Source organism: Festucalex cinctus, chromosome 3 (assembly GCF_051991245.1).
Source record: "Festucalex cinctus isolate MCC-2025b chromosome 3, RoL_Fcin_1.0, whole genome shotgun sequence".
In the NCBI taxonomy this organism is placed as follows: domain Eukaryota; kingdom Metazoa; phylum Chordata; class Actinopteri; order Syngnathiformes; family Syngnathidae; genus Festucalex; species Festucalex cinctus.
Window position 1 is genome coordinate 23,733,802 of NC_135413.1, and position 26,638 is coordinate 23,760,439.

Below are 26,638 nucleotides of genomic sequence, written 5' to 3' on the forward strand. Positions count from 1 at the left end.
TAATTTGCAACAAACAAACAAATATGCTTTCAAGTGCTACTATAAGTCTAACAAATACATTGAAACATTGTATAAACTTTGCACAATGTTTCATTGTATGTAAAGCACCATGAAGCTGAATTTTATTGATATGAGCCACAAACACAACAGATGGACCAACGTGGCATGTCTATAATTATTGATGGATTTCTTTCGTATCTAGTTTATCTGTATGAAATCAAATTGCCGATAATTATCGGCAGATTTCTCTATTATCTGTTTTATCTGTTTGACGTCAAAATGGCCGATAAGTGCCGATAATTATCGGCCACCGATATTATCGTGCATCACTAGTTGCTATTGTAGTTTTGTGTGCTGAGAAGAAGTAAATTTAATGTAACATTCTTAGAAAACGGTGGTGGTGGCGGGTGTGTGGATCAGTGGGTAAAGCCGATGACTTTGGACACAGGAATCAGGTTCAAATCCCAAACAGGGTAGCAATGATTTAGATGCAAGTGGACTTACAATTTGGCCGGTTGCAGGTGAAGCTAGAGGGCAGCCATCTTATGTTGCCCCTATTACTGACAATTTTTTTACATTTTTTTTTAGGCCAGCATCCTAATATGGAATAATGTTTCTAACAACACAATGCAGACATACCTTAGAAGTGATAACCTACATATAAATTTACACGTATTTGCACGCACGCGCACGCACACGCATGCACACATACACGTGTAAAAAAAAAGAAAAAAAAAAAAAAAAAAGAGCAATGATAAGACGTTGAATCGGCAAGACTACCGAATGAACAATTCTGAGCTCTCTCTTAATAAAAAAAATAAAATAAAATAAAAATAAAAGTGATAATCTATGATCACATTTTTTACCAATCAAATTTGCATGTCGCGCTTCTCCCAGACCTATTAGTACAACCGTGCGCCACACACTGTGGCAGAGACAGAAAATAACGTGAATACGCAGCAGATAAATCAATGTATTCAAGTCGAGCAACGTAAGATGGCCGAGTAAGGTCTACCCATACTTGTGCTTTGCCAGGGGTTCCATTGACCCAGCAGTTGCATCAAAATCTGGATCAAAATTTTGACCCAACATGCTGGGTCAAATGTTCAACCCAATGCACCGTGAATATATTTTTACCCGTATTTATACTTCACCCCTGCTAGGTTAGCTGTTTCACCTATTTTGGGTTACTTCTGACCCAGGGGTTTTAAGTGTGTGGTTGAATGGAAGGCAAGTTTGAATACGATTTCCTGTGTGTTCAGTAAAGTAACGCGGCAGCTAAATGCTTTATTTTTCATACCATCCAATCTGATGACACGGCGACCACACGCCGCCATGCATCCATACGTGCCGTCGCCACAGGCCGACCCAGCTCCGCTCTCTTTGAATTTGTCATACGCACACAATATTTATAGAACAGAAGGGTCAAAAGAGTGCGATATGAAAGCATATCGCTCGTGCATAGGTGAAGTGAAAAACTGTCAACTGTCATATAATCAGAATCAACAAGACGGTGAATGCTTGACAAGGCCGTAACCTTTTTGTTTTACGGATATTTATAGTGCTGAGTTGGAATGTATTTTCCAGCGTAAACACTAACGTGAGAGCCCCACGTACTTCCAAATCAATTCAATTGAAGGCGTTAGCATTAAAATCACCATGGCAGCTCGGCCAGACCAAGTTGAAGGAGATTTACACGCCTGCTTTACATTAAATGACCCCTGCAGGCAGTTGTGGCAAGACATTTATTATTTACGCCCACAGTTTTGTTTTCGTGGCTGCGCAGTTGTTTCTGCCATTCCTCGGCTTGTGGCAATTTCTTTCTGTCTTCAGGCTCTTTCGCCGTACAGAGAAGGGTTTACAATCCACCGCGATGGCTCTCGCATTGATTAACGCGGCCTCGAACAATGCGCACATCGAGTTATCCAACAAAGGTTGTCACTCAGTGGAAAGAATCCGTTTACTTGGTTGGTGAAAAGAGATCACTGGCACTGCTGGAGTGCCATGGCACATCCCGTGGAACAATATTTCAATAGATCAATAGGAATGAGATTTAACAATGAATTGCTGCCGAGCTCTTTTGTGCGAGGCTGCCCTTGGGGACGGAGGGGAAAAGGATGGGAGAAAAAGGGGAAGAAGGTGGGGAGATTATCACAGGCACGGCAGCCAGTGTGAGAGGCTTAGCCTGGCTATGCGGGGAGGTGGAACCCTGTGAATTCTAATGAACTGGCAAGGCCCACACCACCCATCCCGAAAAAACAGCTCCATCACCGTGGCATGAGGACGACAGGAGGGAAGTAGGAGGTGATTAGGAAGGTGCGGCTCCTCCTCAGCAAACCAAACAGAGCGGGTCATTCTCCCTGTGATAATTATGCCCATAACCAGGCATGAGGGATCGGTAATGGACCTGCTTATTCTTCATGCCCCGCAACGGCAACTGCTGGGCCTGTCAAGGGGAAAAGCATGATGATGTGTTTTTTTTCCCCGCTGGTCGGGTGACTCCGGTAAGAGTTGCAAAGGCGGCGGAAAAGGGCAGCGGGGGAACTTGGCCTTTGAGGAAGAAGTTAACGAATGAACTTCATTATTGAGGAGCATACCGGGGAGACCCCCCGGAGTGTGTGATGTATTGCCTCGCCTCCGACCGACACACTCCCCGACATCACCGATATAGCCCGACCGACGCCGGATCTAAGGGGGGCAGGTAGGCGTGTAAACTAAAATAGTTAAACTTGTGGCTTGAGGCGGGAAACAAACAAGAAAGCAGAACAGCCAAGTGCGCAGCTACCAAACTAAGTTGCTTTTAATTAAAGCAAGAAACGCATGCTTGCAGACAACTACAAACTCTGTCAGTCCTACCAGATATCCTCCAATTACACTGGGGAACATTTTTCCTTTTTATTTATTTATTTTTTTTAGTTAGGTCTGACGGCCGTAACAAATTTTTGGGTGCAGAATCCAAACATGATCCTAGTTCCTGTCCATATTGTTCTACAGTGTTATACGTATGTATAATTGACCATCAACAAAATTCTGATTATAAGTTAAGCTTAATTACTTTTTGAGAGAATATGTTACAACTACAACAGAACATTTTTGGGGGGCCATATTGAGATCTCAAGTACTGCCACAAGCCTGCATTTCGCTACAATGGATGAAGAGAGGTAAGTTTACACGATAAGAGTCGAGTCGGTTTCTTTATTTTTAAAGCTTTATGTACTGACAATAAGGAGTCTAATTCATCAATATGTTCATTATGAACTAGGGCTGGGAATCTTTGACTGTCTCACGATTCAATTCGATTACGATTTTTGGGTCTACGATTCGATCCAGAATCGATTTTCGATTCTCGATTCAAACGATTTTCGATTCAAAATTATTTGATTGACAAATGATTTCTGCTTCAATTCACAGATATGCAAAAAATTGTCATGATCTACTCCAGTTTGCTTTGCAAGACAAAATGACAAATAGAGACATTAAAGTGTCTTTTTTTTTGTGTTTGTTTGTTTGTTTGTTTAAACATTTATTAATTTTGTATTGTAAGTGCCTTTTTCCACAAAATCAGCATGTGGGCTACAACTGCCTTTTCCCCTTCTTCATTTCTAATTTAAATAAAATCGATTTTTGGATATTAATATCGATTCGATTCGATTCATAAATGAGAATCTCGATTCTTTTATGAATCGATTTTTCTGGCACGCCCCTATTATGAACGTCTTAAAATTTGTTCTTAGAAAGCAAAGAAACGTGTTCCACTATTATAATTTTGTTTTTGTATTTATAGTATTTTGGTTCCATATTTCATGAGATTTACACTAAGTCGAGGAAAGCCCTCCACCAAGGCCAAAAAAAATCAGAATTTGAAGCAGCACCAAATTAGAATGTATACGTATGCCAAGTCAAACATTAACTCAGAAAACAAATACAACTAAAACATCGTGAAATTTGTTTATTTGCAATGTTAAAAAAAAGAAGAAAAGATTATCTATACCTTTTCCCTGCAACAAAATTTCAGAGGTTCTAACAGCACTTATAGAAAGTCCGTCAGTCAATCTCTGATACCCCTTTTTCTAACAAATTACGGAAAACTTAAAAAAAAAAAAAAAGGCATTCGTCACTAACCAGCTCAATAATGCAACGGTATAAAATAACCGTGACGTAGCGATGATGGAAACACGGTTAAAATAGCAATGATGGATTGACGGTTCAGCTTGAAATAATGACGGACTTAATGACGACGTACGTATGGCCGCTGGTGAATGACAAACCGGCAAAATTTACAGAACCCACCTCTGGAAAATGTAATGGTTCAGAAATAAGCTTCACCCCTCAACTATGTAACAAAACCTTCATGGCAGAGGAAACAACCTTTATTCTGTCTTTGTGAATAACTGCTTGGATACTTGGAAGAACGACTTGTAGCTTTAAAGAACACACTTAATGTTCAATGTGACTTAATTTAGTGGTCCAGCGAGACGATCCAGTCAACACAATGCAGATTACCCTCATTTATTACAAAGCGAGCAACTTTTCAGTGCTTGATAAAAACAACTGACCCACCACTGGGAATACACGCTTCCTTGAAGATTGAGGGAGATCTCGGGGCGATGTGCGACATGCATCACTTAGCCTCCTCCCTTATCCTCTTTACACGGTCCGAGGAGTTTCTACATGGTGGATCTTACAAAGGTATTTTTATTTTTTTATTTTTTACTGTGCACTCGCTCAGCTCTTTTACTTTAGACTTATGAGGATGCCAAAGGTGCAGGGGAGTGATTCATCACAGGGTGTGCTCTTCTCGCACCCTCACACATTAGTAATGTGGTCCGCTGAGGAGGAGTCCTGTCATCAGTCTGTACCTGGACCCTCTGAACAAGGTAGGTCAACAGGAGGCAGCCACAGCTGGCCCACTTTTAGTCTTTCACAGCACCTTTAAGTTTCCTCCTGCGCCGCTAAAATCGAGTCTGAGTGACACGGTGCCGCTCGGTTGTCTGCGTTGCTGGAATGTCGCCACTCGTGAGCAGACTGGGTTATATTTACCCAAGGTTGAATTAAATATTTTGACCCATTGAAGACCCATTCCTTGGTAGCTTTAACTCATCAGTATGGGGAGTATTTACCCGCTTTCGAATCAAGATCTTGACCCAAGGTGCTGGGTGAAATACTCAACCCAATATGCTGGATATAAATAATACAGTAATGGTTCGGTCTAGTGTTGTTCCGATACCGATACTGGTATCGGCAGAGGTGCCGATACTGCATTAAAACAGTGGTATCGGTATCGGTGACTACTCACAATAAACATGCCGATACCATAAATTCCAAAGCTAATATAAGATTTTGGAGCAGCATCTTGTCTTGGTCGTGCACGACATTCACTGATATGTGACATGATCACTGTATGCAAATCTAAGATATCCTATTGGCCCTTGAATGCTGTGAACCAATGGCAGGACAGCTTTTTCATGTTGAGGAAAAAAAAACCTTGGGTATCGGTATGGTATCAGTATTGGCCGATACTGCAAAGCTGGGTATCGGTATCGGCATCGGGGCCCAAAAAACGGTATCCGAACAACACAAGTTCAACACTAGTTCCCTTTTGCACTCAAGGCTCGGTTTGCTATTTCACCCAATTCGGTTACTTTTGACCACTCCAGTTTTGAGAGTGAAGCTGCGCAACTTGTGCAACAGACCAAATGAAATTTAATGAGCCCTTAAAGTAAAATACTACTCCATAAAGAGGGGGAAAAAATAAGGAAAAACAAACATGAAATGAGTCATAGTTTGGATTAAAAGTTCTTCGACTTATCCATCTCAAACTGCCGGAAGGCATTCCATCACGAGGCTCACTCGTCCTCTTTAATACGCACAACATTAGTGGCAAACTCCTGATCATCTGCTATTTCACCAAGTGTAGACACGCTTTTAGTCAGTGTATAAGCCGTTGACCTTAACAGCGCAGTTAATTCACATTTAAATACCTGCCACGGTTTTCATGTTTGTCATTTTACTTGTGAAGATTAGGTGTAAAAAGGCTATTTGAAACCAAAACACGGGATTAAGGGATAATGCTGCTCTGTGTCTTGTGAGTCGACCTTGATTCTGTAATCCAACACAATAATGGAGAGCAGCATATTTCCCTCGCTTGTACATTGAATAGTCTCACACACTAGTTCCATCTTCCTCTGATGTAATGCTAAATGCACAATAGCGTCACATGTAGGAGGGATCTGATCACTGTATTACTGATGTCAAAAGAATGTAAATGGTATTAACAGTTGTGATCAAATTTAACAGAATAATTCTGTATTAGTTGTAAAGACAAGAAATAATACAATCCTGGCTGGACTTATTTAGGTCCCCAAAGCCCGATGTGCCTTACGACAAGTCTGTGCGGGGAGAATGTCCAAATGACTTAACATGATTTGATGTATAACAAACTTGTCTGTTGCATAAAAAGGCATACAAACTCATCATTCAGAATGACTAACCAATCAAACAGGACAGGTTTAAGTATACAAAAACAAAAAAAGGTATTAGGGCAACTTTCTATGTAAGGTGCCAAAAAAAAAACAAAAAACTTTGCTTACTATTGAAAAAGAATAAAACACTACTAGGGTTGAATGATTAACTGAATAACTTCAACAAGATGGAATTATGTTACTATGGAAGCAAGCACCACTGCTTTGAGGAACAAATTGCCGTGATGGCGGTGATCCAGGAGAAAACAGTCTGTAAAACGCCGAATTTACAACGTTTGGGATCATTTTCACATTAGCTTTTCGCCGCTATTTGGAATTTTTGGAATGTCCCTACTGGAGCACTTTCAAATGCTTTATTCTTTATCTATCTGTTCTTAGACCCCCCCCCCAAAAAAAAAAAAAAACAACAAAAAATAAATAAATAAAAATAAATAAATAAATAAAATAACTTCCCTGAGGTGTTGAGCACAGAGCAAGCCGATGGCATTCTGGGCAGCAAATTAGCCTCCTACTAGGCAGCTAATAGTGATTAGCCACTAGCGAGCTCGCAAGACTACCTAACTGGTATTGGGTTCGTCCGATAAGCCACAGTCACTCTTCATACTTTCATACATTCATTGTGTGTAAATCCACACAACAGAGGCACTTATTGTAAGGCAAATGTAGCTAGCCCGTATGCTAACAAGCTAGCAAGCTAGCGAGCTCGCTGGACCACGGCTCATTCAATGTATTAGCACCTTGCGTGATGTTTTTGTACGTGGTTCCCCACATAAAAAAAAGACACTAAAGAAAAGTTAAATGTTTTTTTTTTTGTTTACTAAAGTGGCCATGTCCACAACATTTTAAAGCTCGAAGGCGAGCGCTATTTTGAACAATTTTGGAACCTTACATTACATAGGCACGCTTGTTAACAATAGCTACTGTCTCGTGTCAAATATTCAAGATATTGTTTTTGTTCTTCATAACCAGAATGACACGAGACCAAGTTTTTTTGCGTGGAAAATTTGGATGTAAATCAGCACAAAGTCGATATTACAAATGCTATTGGAACCATTATGAAGCAGGTGTACACTTGACTCTCTTGTGCCAATATGGCTTATTTTCGTGACTCCATATCTCCTTTCCCGTTTCTTTATTTCCCGCTCACACTGCCTCAGATGGAGTAGAATGAAAACCCGCCTTTGATGTCTGGGATCCCATAATGCTGAGCAGTAGAAATCCGCATGCCTGTTATCTGGAGAATCTTAATGATGACGGCTAACTTCACAATGGGTTAACCACCACGTCTCCCTGTTCTCACACTGCACACCCACAGAAACACAAATTAATAGCAAGCGGGAGAAGAAAGAGAGAGAGCAAAAAAAAAAAAAAACAGCTTTCTCTAATAAAGCAGATTCAACAAAATGCACACAATGTGATCAGCACAAACGTCAATGTATAATATCACCCAAAGCTTTTTGTGAGCGTTTCTGCTTTCTTCTCTCAACATGTCACTTTTTTGTGCTTCACTTTGCCAAACAGAAGAAAAAAAAATCTTGCTTGGCAATATTCACATCACAATGCATGCACCATTTGTTTGTTTTTGTCTCTAAAATCTTTGCTTCTCCTCACACCTATGGTTGCCTCTTAAAAAATATTTAATATTTAACATTTGGTGAATTGTACCTAATTTCTTGTCACGTAAACACATTTCCTTTACATTTGTGTGATCCCCCCACAACTTTCATCATAATTTCCCCCTTATAGTGTTCTGAAGCAGACAACTATATGCAAGGTTTGTTCAGTAGTATTCTGCATAATTCAGGAATTGTTAAATTATGCATATGAATTTTACTTGGCTTAATTTGTGCCCGATGTTGCATCAGCGTCTGCAAAAAGCCACCAAGGAATATTGCTGAAAATTGATTTTGTTCTCCATTCCACTAGTGTGTAATTTGTGCAGACGTGCGGCTCGGTCTGAAGTGATCTGATACGGTGGCGGAGAACAATTGCGATGATGAGACGAGATGGACGGCGGCACAAGGATGTTCCGTCATGCCCCGCCCCCAATCTAGTGCGTCCCTATCGCATCACGACCTCCGCCTCCGTCGCCCTCCATGTATCAAACCTCCCGATACACGCTGACACGGTCGCGCTGCGACTGCGTGTGACTTTGCGCGCGTGGACGACCGGATGCGTGATGGATAACCTGCGCTCGTGCGAGGCCGTCCGCGCCCTCCCGGCCGCAGCCGTCGACCTCACCTGAGGTGGCGGGAGAAGAGAAATGAAACGGCCGGCGTCAGATGGAGCCCGCTTACTTTTCTTGCCGGGCCCATCCAGGCATTGTGTCCTTGTCATACGTCAGTTACTCTTGTTTTGCAGTTTGACAACACTTTGCGGCGGACCCTTTCAGCTTTGGGGTGACACACAATAGGGGACGGGGGTGAGGAAAAAAAAAAGGCTGACGAGGCCTCTCTAGGCTTCTCTGAAAGACTGAAGAAGAACCAGATTAAGTGGCAACAAAGGCAGAGCGCCCCGGTCGGCACAAAAAGCTGTCATGCACCCCTTCCGCTTCCCTCCTCCTCGGAAAACATTCTGGGCCCCCAGGAGGTGATCAAAAGCCGCCCAAAGGAACTTATGTAAAGAAAGTACATGTACAAAGGCCATTTGCAATTTCACAAAATGGCAAATATAACATTTACTGAAAAATGAGGGCCTGCCATATTGTGTTGGAGTGGAGAAAGGATGGCCGGGAGGAAAAATGGAGAAAAATCGCGCTGGCCTGGTTTACGACAAATAGATAGCTCTATTGATTTCCCTTTAACAGCCACTGTCCATCCCTCACTGTTGTGATTACACTGACCTATTTCTGGAAAAAAAAAATATAGATTAAACCAAAACATCCAAAAAGAAAATACTCCTTTTGTGGCGCAAACAAAGAGGGTGACGAAACATAACCTTCAGTGGGGGAGGAGAGGGAAAAAAAGACAATTTTACGTCTTTGACAGAGAGGGGGAAAAAAGTACCACGCTGGGAGCGAAATAACTTTCCACAGAAAGAGCGTCAGCGCTTTGTGGTGTCCTGCATTGTCAAGTCAACGAAAAATAAAAACAACATTAAAATAAATGAAGTCATATTTGAAAGTAATGAAGGCAATTTTACAAGGGCGTGTTTGAATGTCTGCTGTACAGTGCCTTTTACCATATTTTTTTGTTTTTATTTTGTTTTTTTGCTTTGCTGTTTTCCAGCGTTGTACACGCTTCCTCTGCGCCGAGCATCTTTCTCCAGACTATCTCAGTGCAGCTCTGGGGACCCGACGCCGGCTGATCTTCATTATCAGCCCGAGCTTAACAACGCACTGGATGCACTTCCCACTTGAGCGCAACTAGCAAATCCCCACAGAGATGAATCAAGGCAACAATGTGATGAAATACCTTCAAACAACATGCGAGCGCGGAACAGCGAAACAACGCACAGGCAGCTTATACTGCCCTGGGCCATTCCACAGGAGCGCGCCTGTTGCCAAGCAAAATTAGCCAGCAACTGGGACATATTATTCTCCTAAATTGGCAATGTACAGTGCTATTAAGCAGGACAAATTTCATGTTTGATCAAGTGGGGAAAAAAACAGGCCCACACAGCCTAACAAAATCCGAGAGGGATGTGCAGTGTAATTTAGGGTCAGTGACGATTCTAAGGATGAAATCATCACATGAATGTCAGCATGTATAACGGAGAAGTTTATTCTCCATAAACTAAAGAGGAATCTCCAGTCGAATGCACCAGAAGATACAAAATAACTCATTCACTGCCAGCCATTTTCACTGAAGGAACACACTTCGCTCCCAGCTATTTTACTGGATTTTGACTGATTTTGCAAAGCCCACAGAATATTGTGTTCTATTGCTATAAAAACATGGAACCCACCAAAATAAAGATTAGACGCTCTTCTTTCACCAGAAAAAAAAAAGCATATTTGTATCTGTTTCCGTTTTGCAGCAGTTAGCATTAGAATATAGCCAAGTTTCATCAATATTCACATTCCTGGTGAAAACACTTATCAAAAAGAGCTTTTGCAACATGGCCCTGGCTAATATCTTGTACTCTGCTGCCACCTGCTGGCCAGTTTTTGCAATAAATACCGTTGCTCTCTTCATGTCAGAAGCTGCATGAATGCCTTCTGTATGCTCTTGCATTATAAAAGAAAAAAAAAAAACTCGTGTAAATACGTTTTTGGGAGTGTAGGACAAAGTATTAAAAACCGTGTTTACACGTTTTTGTCTTAGAATCAATAATATGTCAGTAAATAAGACTTCGCAAAACTAAAGCAGGGGCGTCAAACTCCTTTTCATCATGTAGTGATAGTTCTGGTTTCCCATAAGGGGCTGTTAAAGGGGCTGCTATTAGGGAATCTTGTACCTGCCAATCTGGAATAAACATTTTTGACTGGCGAATACGTTTGAACCTACTTGCGAGTACGTTTGGACATATTTAAATATGTTCAAACGTATTTACAAATAAGCACTGACGTTGATTATTTGAAAATATGCTACGTTGGTAGCATTTAGCAGACAAGTACATTCAAACGTACTCACGAGTATTTTCGAACGTGTTTGCGAGTGTTCGAGTCTGAACGTGATTGCAAGTATGTTCGAACGTACTTATGAGTATGTTTGATTGTGTTTGTGAGTATGTTCGAGTACAATCAAATTTATTTGTGTGTATTTTCGAACGTACTTGTGAGTATGTTTGATCGTATTTGCAAGTCTGTTCGAGTCCGTTCAAACGTATTTGAGAGTCTGTTCGAGTCCGTTTGAATGTGTTTGCAAGTACGTTCAAACGTACTTGTCAGTATGTTAGTATGCTAGTATATTCGAATGTATTTGCGAGTACGTTCAAATGTATTTAACTACATTCAAATGTACTCTCAAATACGCTCGAACATACTTGTTTACTCCAAAGGTAAACATATTTCAGATTTGGTAAGGATTTTCTGCCAAAATAAAAAGTACAAATCCTTTTAGCAAGAAAAATTATGTAAACACACTTCGTTTGCTTTAGCTTTTTAGTAGGAATGTTAAAGCGTTACTTAAAACATTGTACAGTACAGTCAAAAATAAAATGATGGCAACAGTTGAAAGGTGATTTCTATCGCCATCATTTTTCATGAATTCCACCCACTTTCACGTAATAGAAAATACATCAAGACTTGCAACCTACAGCACCCTTGTGTGAAACCGACTGACGGATAGACTTTCACTGCAAGTCGGGCAGTGCAACATGAACGTAAATCATGAGGTGCTATCACAACAGATTGGCGGGACTATTTCTGTGAAGGTCTACGTTTCTGGCAAAAGAAACTCGATACGAGCTGAGGGCAAATAAATGAAGATGCAGCGGAGAGGCCATGCTTCTCAATCAGTGCAAGGAGTCTGTCAGCACAATGGAGACAAATACAGAAGATTGTGTGTGCGTTTGTTGGCTGGAGACTCCAGTTTGTATCTGAAAGAGAGGAATGATCTTGATGTGTCTGAGTATGGCATCATCGTCTATTCAGCAATGCAGTAAGTCACAAGAAGGAGTCATGCCATATCACCTCTACCAAAACCTTTTTTCAACTCTGCATTTTCGCGCATCTGCGCCATTTGAATGCACTGTTACAATTGAATTTGCTCTCCCCCATAGTAATTTTGCGAGTCCCAGGTTTTAAACGCAATTTTGCAAGATGGTCACTTTTCTGTCCAATCAACTGTCACGCACCCAGGGCGACATCAATAAAACCAAGCATGGCTTTCATTGGTTTCCCCAAAATAATTAAAGTATTATTGATCTTTTTTTTTTGCAACACAGTAATATTTTGTTTGCCTTTTCCACTTACACTTCCAATTCGATCCTTTCTAACTTCATTTGGCACTTGCCGTGATCTCAGAGCTACCTAAAGGGCAACATCATTTTTTAAATACTGGATATGAGCTGTTGGGTTATGTGTGCAAGACCACCACCACGGAGGTTAGTCCTCACATACAATTCCCTAATAAAATGGCCTGAGGGAGTTGAAGATCTCTGTCATACTAAAATAAATTGCTGCTTGTGTGAAGTGTGACTTGAATTCACCACAAACGAGAGCCTCAAATGCCTTCACAAAGTCAAAAATTCCCTAATTCGAGGAACTAGTAATATCACCTGACATAAACCGCCCAAACAGGCAAAGAAAAGTTGGTAACACTTTATAATAACTACCCGTTATAACTAGTTAATAGACCATTAGTAAACTGTTAATTAATGAGTTATTAATGACTTATTAAATGTTTCATTCACTGCCAGTCATTATAGAAAATTTTTACATTTCCAATACTCACGTGATATTACATTCAATAATTATATATAAACCGAATCTACCAAATAACAGAATAGACTCCCTACTTTTTGTCCCGTCCCGTTCTTTTATAATTGACAGCAGAAAAATGTAGGTTTGCCAAAATACAGCCATTTCTCCCATGGACTCTGAAACTGTGTTTATTTCCTATAAAATGGGGCAATGATGTCATCTACCGGTGGTTGGGCATCAGTAAAGTTGTTTCCAAGTTTGATATTTACAGTGGAGCATGCTCAGATTCGCCCCCATTTAGCACCGCTCTAAAAAATACAATTGACAAGTATACTTGTCAAAGGCAGTGAATGAGTTAACTGTTTGTTAAGGTTTTAAAATGATGTCTATAAATAGTAAAAATTGTATTTTTAAACTGTTAGTTATTGAGCTCTAAATGACTTGTTAACTGTATAGTAATTATTCATAACTATATTTTATAAATTAGTAATACATCGTTAACAAGCTATTAGAAAATTACTTACTAATGACTTGATAAGTATTACTTCATAGTTTGTATAGGTTATTTGGACGTTATTATAAAGTTGCCACTATTCCTCATTTATTACGTGTTAGTAAATGTGGAGTAGTTGCAACTTTAGAATAACGTCCCAATAACATAAATAGAGTAATAACTAATATTTAAGTTGTAGATTAACTCACTTCTTTACAGCAGTTGTTAATAGTTTGTTAACCATCTACTAATACTATACCAGTGAAACTTTGTAGAGGAGCACATGAGTGGAAAAAGTTCAATGGTACGGAAAATTGATATTTAGGCATGGTAAGGCATAGTAATTTTATATTTTAAATTTCACCTTCAAATTCTGTACTTTCAACTTGTTCCACCTGTTTGTTGTTTGACAAAGTTTCATAGTTATTAGTAGATGGTTAACATCTACTATGTAAAGAATTAGCTAATATATAAGTTAAATATTAGTAAGTAGTAGGGGTGTTAAAAAAATCGATTCGGCGATATATCGCGATACTACATCGCGCGATTCTCGAATCGATTCAATAATCGGCAGAATCGATTATTTTTTTTTTTTTTTTTTTTAGGATTCACACCTTGAGCATGGAAGAATGTTATATGAACGGAACATTAAGCCTTAATATTTTATTTTAATGCTGTTCAAACATGAAACAGATTACAACCTCTATAAGACTGAAATTTCAGATAAATAAATAATACATTTTCATATAAATCTTACACTCTACAAGCTTACTGATTAGTATTTTCTAAATTTGAATGAAAAAAATCGCAACAATCGACTTATAAATTCGTATCGGGATTAATCGGTATCGAATCGAATCGTGACCTGTGAATCGTGATACGAATCGAATCGTCAGGTACTAGGCAATTCACACCCCTAGTAAGTAGCTAATTTATACTATTGGGATATTATCGTAAAGTTGCAACTGTTCCTCATTTAATAACAGTTAATAAATGAGGAATAGCTACCACTTTAGAATAACGTCCTAATAACAGATATAAACTATTAACTGATACTTAACAAGTCATTATTAAGTAATTTACTAATAGTTTGTTAACTTAGTCTTACTAATTTATAATATATAGTTACAAATGATTAATATACAGTTAACAAGTCATTTATAACTCAATAACTAACAGTTTAATAATGACATATTAACTGTTTATAGTCATAAGTATAAATCCTTAACAAACAGTTAACAAACATTTAATAAGTCATTAACAACTCATTAATTAACAATCAACTAATGATCTATGAACTACTTATAACGGATAGTTATTATAAAGTGTTACCGAAAAGTTCAAAATCTGTTGGACTGAACATGGCTGCCATAAAACAAAAGATTGGTCATAATTGTTTTTGTAGTATTATAATGAGAGGGTTTTCCATTATTGTGATTCTCCCATGTCACAAATTTAATTTATCCATCCATCCATTTTCTTGACCGCTTTATTCCTCACAAGGGTCGCGGGGGCTGCTGGCGCCTATCTCAGCTGGCTCTGGGCAGTAGGCAGGGGACACCCTGGACTGGTTGCCAACCAATCGCAGCAAATTTAATTTAGTGTAGTTTTAAATCAGTGCAAACACCACTAACAATATTGTTAAATTATGACCATAAACAAAACCTTGGTCTCATTCTAAAGGCAGCTCTTGGTCATATTATTTGGGTACATACCGCATATCATCAGAGAAAAGTGGGTAGGATTGTCTTTGTGAGGCTTTATCTCTTGCCCTCCTTGTATTTGAATAATGCAAATTCAGCTGTATGGTAATTTGAGATACAGCCATGATTGTTTTTAATGTTGCTCTACTGGATTGTAATATTGTTAGATGCTATTAAGTGTTATTCTTTCACTGATGGATTGGAGCAGCTCAGTTTGAATCTAATATAAAGCAAGCCGGAACAAAAAAAACAAAACAGCAATGCTTATTCGTAATCGTCAGATCTGTTCTGTTCGAGTAAGAGCATCCTGGCTACGTGACCTCTGGGTGTGCACGAGTCACCTTGTGGTTATAGTTCACGCATCTGATGCCAGATTAGGACAGCGACGTCCAATCTCAGTATGATCAGCTGACTACAGTTTTGTTTTTTGTTTTTTTTAGCTTTTGGTTCTGAATGTCGAGATGGGATTTGGCTGCTGTTCAAGACAGGGGTGGATCTAGTCTAGTAGGATACAAGCCCACTCCAAAATCTTGAAAAAAATAAAATAAAATCCTAAAACTTTGTCTCATCTTCAACAGAAAGTTATGTAGCTTTTTACCAAAGTAACTAAAATATACAAACAATATATTGCTTGCTTGATTGATTTTAGTGTATAATAAATGAAAATCTAACTAACGTGAAAGCAAAAGAGAAAATTCCATAAAAATCTCATACTAATTAGCTCACTGACTAGCTAGCTAACTGACTAACTGACTAACTAACTAACTGACTAACAAACTAACTAACTAACTAAATAATTGAAATGTGAGGAAGCAAAAGAGAAAGTTCCATAGAAAAATCTTATACTAACTAACTAACCAGCTAACTGACTGACTAACTAACTAACTAACTAACTAATTAGGTGAAAGCAAAAAGAAAAAGTGCCATATTACTACCAACCAACCAACCAACTAACTAACTAACTAACTAACTAACTAACTAACTAACTAACTAACTAACTGTGTGAGAAAGCAAAAGAGAAAGTTCCATAAAAATCTCATACTAACTAACCAGCTAATTGACTAGCTAGCTAACTGACTAACTAGCTGACTAACTAACTAGGTGACAGTAAAAAGAGAAAGTGACATATAAAACTGTTGCATTAATACCTACCTACCTACCTACCTACCTACCTACCTACCTAACTAACTAACTAACTAACTAACTAACTAACTAACTAACTAACTAACTGTGTGAGAAAGCAAAAGAGGAAGATCCATAAAAATCTGATATTAACTAACTAACCAACTAACCAACTAACTAACTAATTGTATCAGAAAGCAAAGCGAAGGTTCCATCAAAATATGATTCACAACTAACTAACTAACAAATAACTATGCAACTGCACATCTCACTCAGTGAGGTTAGTGTGCTTTATAAGAGTATAATGTATCTGATATAAAAATCTAGTGAAGTCAATAAAAAATGCCCCACAGAGGAGCGGATGCCACAGTGGCATGAGTATCTGTTTTCATCTAGACGACTACATCTTGTGATAGCTCAATGATGAGTCCACTCGGGTGGGTGGGAAAGGGAAGTGGAGGCGAGCGAGCGAGAGGAGCCTGCCAGCGAACAGCTGCCCCTGTAATTTATATTGATGAGGGGACTGGCATGGAGGGACGCTTCCAGCAGTTTGATCACTCAGAGGTGCCGAGCGGGGGAGTAAGCAGAGACCCCGGTCCATCCCAGCGGTCCACCTTGGACCTCGAAGATCTTGTAAATACATATGTGCATACATTACACATGCAGTGCCTATCACACAGCCAGGAAGGATTATGACCATGTAAGGAGGGCGTTTGCGCCTCATTATTCTTATTGCACCGTGATCATTTCTTATTCCACAAGTCATATAATCTACTACCCCCACATTGACCACTAACTGGCCCTTCAACTCCGTCTTGTGGACACACTTCTGACGAGCTGCTTCCTATCTATGAGGCACACCAATCAACTACTTGTTAAGGGCCTTTACTTTGATTTCCTCCCATGGACAAGATTTTAATATTTCCCAGTGAAATGAGACAGAATAGTCCAGTTTCTGCCCAGGGCTTTGAACCCGAGACTCCTAAATCATGCTCTTTGATTTGAGACTCCTTCCGGTGTGGAGGTGCCTAGCGCTACGCTAATTAAGATAGGAATAGTGTGGTGGTAGATGGCGGGTCAAGGCGCTTCTGTTTCACCTTCAACCATCAACACTTTTTTTTTTTTTTTTAATAACACTACAGTGCCTCAAGAAAAGCAAATAGCTTAACAGACTGTTTTTTCACGGAGCTGTTTGAGTAAGGTAGAAGTGTAGAAGATCAAATTCTTTGCCCTCCTGTCTGATGTAAGAAGGAACCGTGGAGCCTTACAGGGCGAGAAGCAGCCGCTCGCAATCGCTCACAATCTGAAACACTCGGACGGCTCTTGTGGAAAAGCCCCCTGGCTTCCCCTCGCCACCAGTTTCATCAGAGTGATCAGAGCAAACGGATAGCCGTCACGCGCACCCTCCGCCATCCGCAATTCGGGATGCGATCGCACACAAGTATGCTCCGCACAACACACAGAAGCATTTAAAAATGCCTCATCCAATTGCACTTCACTCGTGTCAAAATAGCCAGCAAATCTCTTGGAAAACATTGATTCCTACAGGTGTGACTGTTCATCAATTCTTCATGAGCAGACTGAAATTGAAAAGGCAGCCGCGGTCTGATGAGCTCGAGGATGATTGACGCCTTGTAAGAAAAAAAAAAAAAAAAAAAAAGACAAAAATTCCCAGCTTGACTGACATTTTCAAAGAGGCATTAATTCCTCTATATGAGTATTATTGTAGTTTGTTACATTAGCTACATGAGTGTCAGTATGATGCACATTTATAAACAGATTGTTCAATTAATAGCTACGAGTATTTTCTTAGCAAAGGCTGAATTGTATTAACTCATTACTTTGCATTTATTTGCATCTTTTATTTTTACTAACATGATTGACTTAGCCAGCCCCGACTCTCACTAGTGATCGCAGTCAAAGGTTAGCAACCACAACAAGACACCGCATCCGGTTGCTCGGCTGCAAGGCCTCTTGCAAGAGAACAAAGAGGCGCCTCGGCACGGAGGCGCCTACGACTGTGCGTGATTAGCAAGCAGTCATAAGACAACATTTTTTCATTTCCTCTTTGGTGTTATTGTGTGCGAGAACAAGAACGTCAACAAGATATTCATTTGGTGAATTCACATTCAGAGAATACGCAGAACATAAAATGAAAATGAGGTCAACATAGGGAGGAATTTGTAACTTCTGCTCTTTATAATTATGGTTAAAAAGAGAATGTAACAATATCTGAAACAACTTCAAATGTTAAGTGTACTTACATGTGTGTGTCTTCTTTGCTACGGAGATACCTGCAAACACAAAGTAAATAAATAAGAATATAATACCACAAGGGTAAAAAGGGTACAATGCGGTTCAACTACATATAAAATATCTCCTACTGTGTCATTCAAATGTGAGCATTATATGATCTTTTGGATACACAGTACTGTATGTAATATGGAGCCCCAGATTGTGCAATTCTGACACATTTTGACCATGACTTTTAAAACAAGCCCAAAATAAAAACAGAATTAGCATGTTAGTAGCGCTGCTGGTGGTGCAGTAAATCCCCTGCGGTCCAGCACTGCGATGCTTTTCAAGGTCAGCAAAGGTGACTGACCCAAGGCATTTACCACTTCAAGTTAAATCTCTGTCCTCTACACACTATAAAAATATACTAAAGGAATAACAATAACAATGTGCACAGTAGATTAAACATAAGCACGTGATTGCTGACAGGATGAGTGGCATTCAAACATGTGTTCACCTCTGATAAAGAAGTATTTCAAATAGGCGTGTCTATTCAGCACCCCCGCAATTTGAAAGGTCTTAAAAACGACTCAAAATTCATTTCCCTTCATTCTATTAGACCAGTAGTTCTTTAACCTGGGTTCGATCGAACTCAGCGGTTTTGGTGAAGCTCCATTGCTTGACCTATCTGTGCTGCAGGGAATTTGGTGAGCTCAGTAGTCGACTTGTAATTGTTGTGATACTGTCATGTGATTTCGTTGTTATTTTAATCCCTTCATATTAACACAGTCAAGCAAAAAAAAAAAAAAAAAAAAGTTTCGGGCGAATATGTGCAATATAAATTCACAAGTATAATGGAACAAATGGTTCAATTCCGAGGCCTCTGCTGTTAAAGATCATTAAGATGGTTTATAGAAACATTAGGACTGCTTAGAGAACCATCACGGCTGTTTAGAGAACGTTTAGGAAATGCTGAAACCTTGAACAAACCCTGACGTGAAATCAACAGTCGTTAGCGTCGCAAATGTTTGTGCTCTGAGAAATGAACGTTTGCGACGGTAGCGAATGTTAATTTCACGTCAGGGTTCGTTCAAGTTTGTGGTGTTTAGTGTTCAGTGTTCTCTAAACAGTCTTAATAATTATTTAAATAGACTTAATTATTTTTCTTGTTGCAAGAAAATGTTCAAAATTTCCTTGCGACAACAAAAGCCATTAAGACTGTTTACAGAATCATTAAGAATGTTAAGAGATTGTTTACGAAATGCTAAGTAGTTGAACTAACCCTGATGTGAAATCAACATTTGTTAGCGTTCCTAAACATGGGATACGGGCTTTAATGTTCGCTTTACTGAGAGAAAAAAAAATGCCCATAGGTGTGAATATGAATGTGATTGACAGAGGACCAACCAAGTGTGCACCCCGCCTGTTCACAGTCAGATAGTCTCAAGCTTCCTCGTGACCCTGAACAGGATTAGCGCGACAGAAAATAGATGGTTGGAGCAAGTGCAAAGCATCGGTGTGCATTATACCATACAAGCTTCAACCATGCAATCACACATCAGTAATCCATAGACCAGCTACAAACACTCATGTCCGCCCAAAAAAACAAGCGCCTGGTTCAACCGGTGTGAGCCAGACCTGGACGAGACCCGCTTGATCAAGGCCAAACTCTTTGTTGCCTCTTCCATCGTCAAGCTTTCCAATGAACCTCTTCGCTTCTTCACGCCGGCTTCCTCGCTCCGCAACATTGCTCCACCGCCTCAGGAGCCGGATGTAGGCGAGCGCACAGTGGTCCCCCGCCGGCCCTCTTGATGCTCATGCTTTGCAGGGCGAGAGCACACTAATAGATCCCACTTGTCATGTGGAAGCAATGGCTAATTTTTCTACAGCTTGCGTCGCTAACTCGGGGGACAGCAAGTTGACATGATTCAATAACTCGCTGGAAAAGGCGTCTGGCCGAAGATAACAATGAAACAAGTTGAAGTGCAATGAGGGGGAAAACAAATAAGGCCCTGAGCCTCCTATAGACAGACGCCGAGTAACAGATAACTGATAGAAACTCCACTGAGCAGAAAGACGGAAAGGAGTCACCCAAGGGCACGACAGTCTGTGATGGACCTTTAGCATTGTCCCATTGCTAAGGGCCAAAACCTTCTGTTCTTTCCAACTGTTCACATTACATACAGTGAACATAGTCACTAATACACAATTACAACTACATCCAACCTCAAACTATTTGATAAATAGGTTGCATAGGCGGTAGTTGAGTGGTTAGCACGTCTGCTTCCCAGTTCTGAGGTCTCCGGTTCGAGTCCAGGCTCGGACCTTCCTGGGTGGAGTTTGCATGTTCTCCCCGTGCCCGCGTGGGTCTTCTCCGGGTACTCCGGTCTCCTCCCACATTCCAAAGACATGCATGGCAGGTTAATTGGGCGCTTCGAATTGTCCCTAGGTGTGGGTGTGGATGGTTGTTCGTCTCTGTGTGCCCTGCGATTGGTTGGCAACCAGTCCAGGGTGTCCCCCGCCTACTGCCCAGAGCCAGCTGAGATAGGCGCCAGCAGCCCCCGCGACCCTTGTGAGGAATAAGCGGTCAAGAAAATGGATGGATGGATGGAGGTTGCATAGGCCAGCACAGCAAGCTTAAAAGACTACAAATTTAAGATGTCTGTACTGTTGGAGACATTCACCACCACTAAGGTAGCAATTATTTAACTGATTTAATTGAACACAACTAGACACCACTTTAACTATATTACACCATGCCCGTACAAAGTAACACCTTAAAGTGTCTTTATAACACAACCTTGCTCCTCTGATTCACTAAGATGCCACAATATCTTATTTTAATGGTGCAATGTGAGGCGCTGATGACACACAAACAACAAATCCCATAATGCATTGCAACAGCTAGCCGCAATCATTGAGTTGACCTACAAATACGTAACGTGATCAGATTTTCAAAATTAAAAACTGGCATGCTAATTATAAATGCTAAATATAATCGCGAGCAAATCTCCTTTTTGTCGATCTGTTGGGTATTACATGAGCTAATGCTAAATGTTATCTTGGTGGACAGTTCAACAGCTAGCAACTAGCTAGCAACCTTTTTTAGCTGGGTCTCGGCAGCTATTGAAAGCTGGCTGTGTCCCGCTTTGGAAACATGCCACCAGAAAAGCTGAGCTTGGCTCTGAACACCCGCAACCGTAGCAGTATGTTGTTACATGATTCTCAGACACGGAAGCTAGTTCCGGTATTACAAATTCACATCTTCTACCGATTAAATGCGGATGCGAATGAGAATGCAAATGTAAATTTGGAAGTAAAGAGGAAGGAATTTAACAGTTAAGTTCCCTTTTTTAGTTATCGCATGAATCGCTGATAACTGTGTGATTGACATACACATAGCAAAAAAATAAATAAAATTAAAAAACGGAATGCTGGGACTGGACTTGTCGATATCGGGGCAAAACAATGAGGTTGACAAAATCCGCCGGAACGTGAGACCTAAGGCTCAAAATGACGCTCAAAATGTCTGGTCACCCTATCTACATATGTAGCTCGAACGCCGTGTATTTTTGCTAGCATTTGCTAGCATGTGCGCAGCCATACTCTGATGAATATAGCGGGTCGGAGGGACTGGATGCTGGCCAGTCACTTCAAAGGCATCAATTGTACAGAAAGGTAATGACAACAAAAAAAAACATAGAAGCACCTGTTTAACTACCCCACCGAAAATATAGTGTGTTCTGAAATACAAAAAGCCTGTTGCTATGCAGGTTTGGGGAAGCAGACCAGGTGGTTGGGGGGGTGGGTCGTCTCTTCCTCCTCTAAGTGTCATTCACAACCATGTGATTGGAGGTGGCAAGGAGAAAGGGCCACAAAGCCAAATAATGAGTCAGGCGGTGAGAAAGAAGGAGCTAGCTGTGGGCGCTGACATTGGCAATGGCTGCCAGCTCATGTCTTCTCCACTGGATGGCAGGTTCAGAGGTCAGTCTGGAGGTGAAACTCTCCTTGGCTGATAAACCAGGCTGGGAAAAAAACACGCCTGCAGCCAGAGGAATGTTTTTCTCTGTGGCTATTATTCATTTTAGCAATAACAGTGAAAGAGGTTGCAAGGCATGTGCTATGTTTGAAGATTATGATTCAATTCAGTGGCATTTTTACAAGGAATAAAAATGGTGGATCATCAAATGCTTATGTTAGCCCCAAACCAGTAAATCTTCAATATAATAAAGAAGTTTTTTCTTTACTTTTGAAATGAATTCAAATGCTATTAATCCGCTATATACAGAACATAACTTTTCCAACACAAAACTGCTTGATTACTAGCAGAGCAACAGGTTTGATGCCAAAACTGCTAAAATGTTGCATATTTAGTGGCAAATAGCATTATAAAACTCAGTAAAATAGAATGCATATAAACTGATTTTATAGTGTAATGCTGAACGTTGGGACTAGCCGAGTCACAATAACACAATAATTTAAAGGGGCAGTCAAGTAACCATTTTGCTACTTGCTGTTGAATGAAAATGACATCACGGTGCCTCAGCTTGCGAATGTCACATGACCGAACCAGAAACCAGGTGAGCCGAGATTAGTCGTTACATCAGCCCTGAACAACTGCAATGTCATTTACATAATTTTTAACACAATTTACATCAAAACTTTGCATCAAATACGTATTAGAAAAAAACAGTGCCCCCCACCCTTGGCTGCACAATGTTGCCACTGCTGAATTCATATTTTTATATTAGCATGTGTCACACTGGAAGGAGGGTTAGTTGTCACACCGTGGCCTTTGATCAGCCACATTTCCCCTGCATCAGTCTCGTTAGACTTTGCTCACCAATGGAGGAAGTGAGGTACTGAGCAGGTGACTGGAGTTTAACCTCCACCACATCTATTGGCAACGGGGGGGTAGGCGGGGGTTGTGGGGAGGGGGGCGGCACACATCCTGTAAACATGCCACTTAGACAAGAGAAGAGTGAGTGCGGGCTGTGGCAGGCACGATGCTGCAGACGGTTGTGGAGCGGCGTGCCGCGGCTGGCGACTCAAAGTGACAGCCCTGTAATGAACTCTGAGGCGCACGGTGGGCTGTACGTCATAATTTCAGCTTTCTTAAAGCCTGACAGGGAATGATTATCATGGATGGTTATTGTCACCCTGCCTCCCTGGGAGACGAGGCGTGCTCTGGGCTTGTTGCACCGTGACATTCAAAGTTACAGTCTCCTTCATATAATGGAGCTGTCCTCTCAGCGCGCTAATGGGAGCGATCCATTTAACCTGTGCCAGAAACACACAGACGAGGAAGTTCCTAATGCGAGGCCGTCCCGTGGGGACGTCACAGTCGTCGCGCAACACCCCCCACCCGCCCCCCTCTTAGCCCTCCTGGCTGCTGCCTTCCTGCTGCTTGATTCATTGACTGGCGCTCCTCACTTATCCTCATTCACTGTTCAGTCTGGGGAGACAGGGAGGCTCACTTTCTGCCGCTTGCTCCACATGCCGCCGCTGCACGGCCGATGCGCACAAGGACACGACTGCCGAAACGGACCTGGTGTTCAGGAGGAGCCAGTGAAGGAGCGCAGACCTACTAAAACTACAGGCCAAGACCACGGTCCTTGGGAATGTTTCTTTCAAGATAAAAATCATAACATAGACAAAGTGAAGCCTCTTCTCACTAAAATTAAGTAGATATTCATAAAAAAAAAAAGTTATGTATGTTGATTAAGTACCACGGAATGTCACACACATCTACGTGGGGTGAAATTTGTAATCTGTATTTGACTCACACTCAACAGCGGTGCAGCGCTCGCACCACACATGGCAATGGATTTGCGCCAAGAACATGGTTGTTATAGAAACAGTTGCGAGAAAGATGACATTATCAGAAAGCGAGGTTGGACCGAGAGTAAGCGTTTATAGCGCCATTAAGCTGTACAGAGCAGAGAGGACAACAACGACGTCGTTCATTCATCAAGTACAAATTATTGGTGCGGTCGTTTTAAAAAAATATATTTTCAGAGGTTGGCGTGGGCGTACAGTATGGATCTGGCACGTAAAAATGATCGTAAAATGCCTCCCCGCCATTGCTGATCAGCCCGGGTTACGTTATGTGTCCTAAAACAAACATAGAACCCCCCCCCCCCCCCCCCCCTCTCTCTCTCTCTCTCTCTCTCTCTCTCTCTCTGCATGAACCGACAGAGAGCGATGGTGCACCGTGCCATGCACTGCTGTCATGATCCCGGGAACAAGTTTGCGGCAGGTTAATACCTGTTTTCCAATGTTATTTGCGTCACGCAAACTCGATGTGGCTATTTGCGCTGGCGTTAGTGAATTAGACGCTGCATATCAATGAGTCTCATTTGCATTAGGGTGGGCATATTTTGCGTCAAATGTATGCAAATTACCTAATTTACATACGTGCAAATAACACCGGTGCACCGTGGCGCATTCTGGTTGACAGTGCAGTTAGTGACGGGTTTCTCCATCTGCGCGTGTTTAGTAAATTAGGCACTCCCGGATTGCTCCATTTTTACCGGTTAGCGCGGTGCAAAGGCGACGCAAACCTTTAGTGAATAGGCCCCATAGTCATTTAAGACATTCTCCCTTTTGCACTGACACACTTATCAGCTATTATATTACTATCAACTATACGTGCAAAATTATAATGATTAAAAAAGCACAACGATTCTAATCAGCTGCCCCCTAATATACTAAAATACTGAATCCATGGAGAGGCCAACTCCCTGGGGGGGCTCAAAAGAAAAATGACTTCTCTGTCTCCAGGCGCTGTTATTTCTGGTCATTTCTAATTGGTTTTAACTACAAGCAACCACTCGGAGACTCTACAGGTTACTTCACCGCATCACGATGGAATTGTCTGCAAATAGAAGATATACATCCAAATTAGTTTTAGAGGACACCACAATTGTCTTTGACGAGCCAAAAGGAGAAAGTAATGGGAAATCTAAGCACACAAGACTTCCACGGAGAAGTTGGAGGCATCCCGAGGGGACGGCGACGTTATCAGGGTGACCCTGACACCGTCAAAGTCCTTGCTGAGTTAACTTATCATGTCATATGCCCCTCACCCGCCGCTGCATTCGGCATGTCTCTCAAGCTCACATGCAGTTCTGCATTGCTGGGCCTGCAAGTCTCCAGGTGAGACCAGGGTGTTGTTTGGTGGCTCGTGAATTATACATCGCGGCAGAGGAATTGACGCGGCCCAGAAGGGCCGACAAACAGCAGGCATGGCTGCGAGGCAGATTGAAGACTCAGACGGAATTTTAATTGCACCTCGGGGAGTGCATGTGATAAGTGCTATTGTTATTGGTAAGACACCGCTGCACACGTTTACCTTTGTGAGAGCCTAAATAAATGGCACCACGCAACAAAAGGTACAAGGTCCGATGTTTTTACGTAGCAACAAAAGTACTTTGCTCAAGGTGATACAACAGAGTGATTTCTGTCGCTTCTGTTTAACAAATATTTATCATTGGTTCATATTACTTAATGAATTCTTAAGAGAACAAGTTACAACGTGAGATTGAAAGGTATTACATTTTTCTTTTTATGCTGGTAGGACCACAATAAAAAGTACAATTAGAAATGTTAGAATGAAGTTGCATTTTGTTGAAAGAAAATCATTATGAGTCACAGTCATGAACTCATCTTTTTAAGAAGTGAATGTTGAGATTAAAAAAATATAATTATACCAAAGAGGTTATAAACGAGAAAATGCTTCTTAAAAATGAAACTGTTTGATGAAGCAACAAACCCACCAGTCCATGTGGTTCGTTCACAGGAACAGACATGTTTGCACAACCACTATAAACCCCTGATAATAACGATAACAGTGTTGACAAGCACACACTTATTTTTCTTTATTTCACTGCAAACTGTTTGCTAAGATCCTCTGCAATTCACATTAACAAAGAAACACGCCACAAATTATCGGACACTGGTGATATATTGATGAACATTGATTACAGTGCTATTGTCTAACTCCCATTAAATAACAGAGGTGGGCATTCCCGTCAGTGTTGACGAAAGGTCCATCAATCGGTCAATGATGGATGTCCGTTTTGTTTACAATTAATGAATAACAGGAAACGTCAAAAAATTGACGGACTAAACTAGTGTTGTTCCGATACCATTTTTTGGCACCCGATACCGATACCCAGCTTTGCAGTATCGGCCGATACCGATACCATACCGATACTGAAGTTTTTTTTTTTCCTCAACAGGACAAAGCTGTCCTGCCATTGGTTCAGAGCATTCAAGGGCCAATAGGATATCT

The 26,638-nt window shown here is 40.9% G+C and overlaps 1 protein-coding gene across 2 annotated transcripts in view; it reads right to left on the reverse strand.

The window, feature by feature from the left end:
• roraa (RAR-related orphan receptor A, paralog a) overlaps positions 1–26,638 on the reverse strand; it is a 264,732-nt gene that overhangs the window by 71,213 nt on the left and 166,881 nt on the right. For both annotated transcript variants that reach the window (XM_077516875.1, XM_077516876.1), the window contains exon 2: positions 18,372–18,401. In XM_077516875.1, the coding sequence (XP_077373001.1) occupies positions 18,372–18,401 (30 nt within the window). The remainder of the gene's footprint in view (positions 1–18,371; positions 18,402–26,638) is intronic.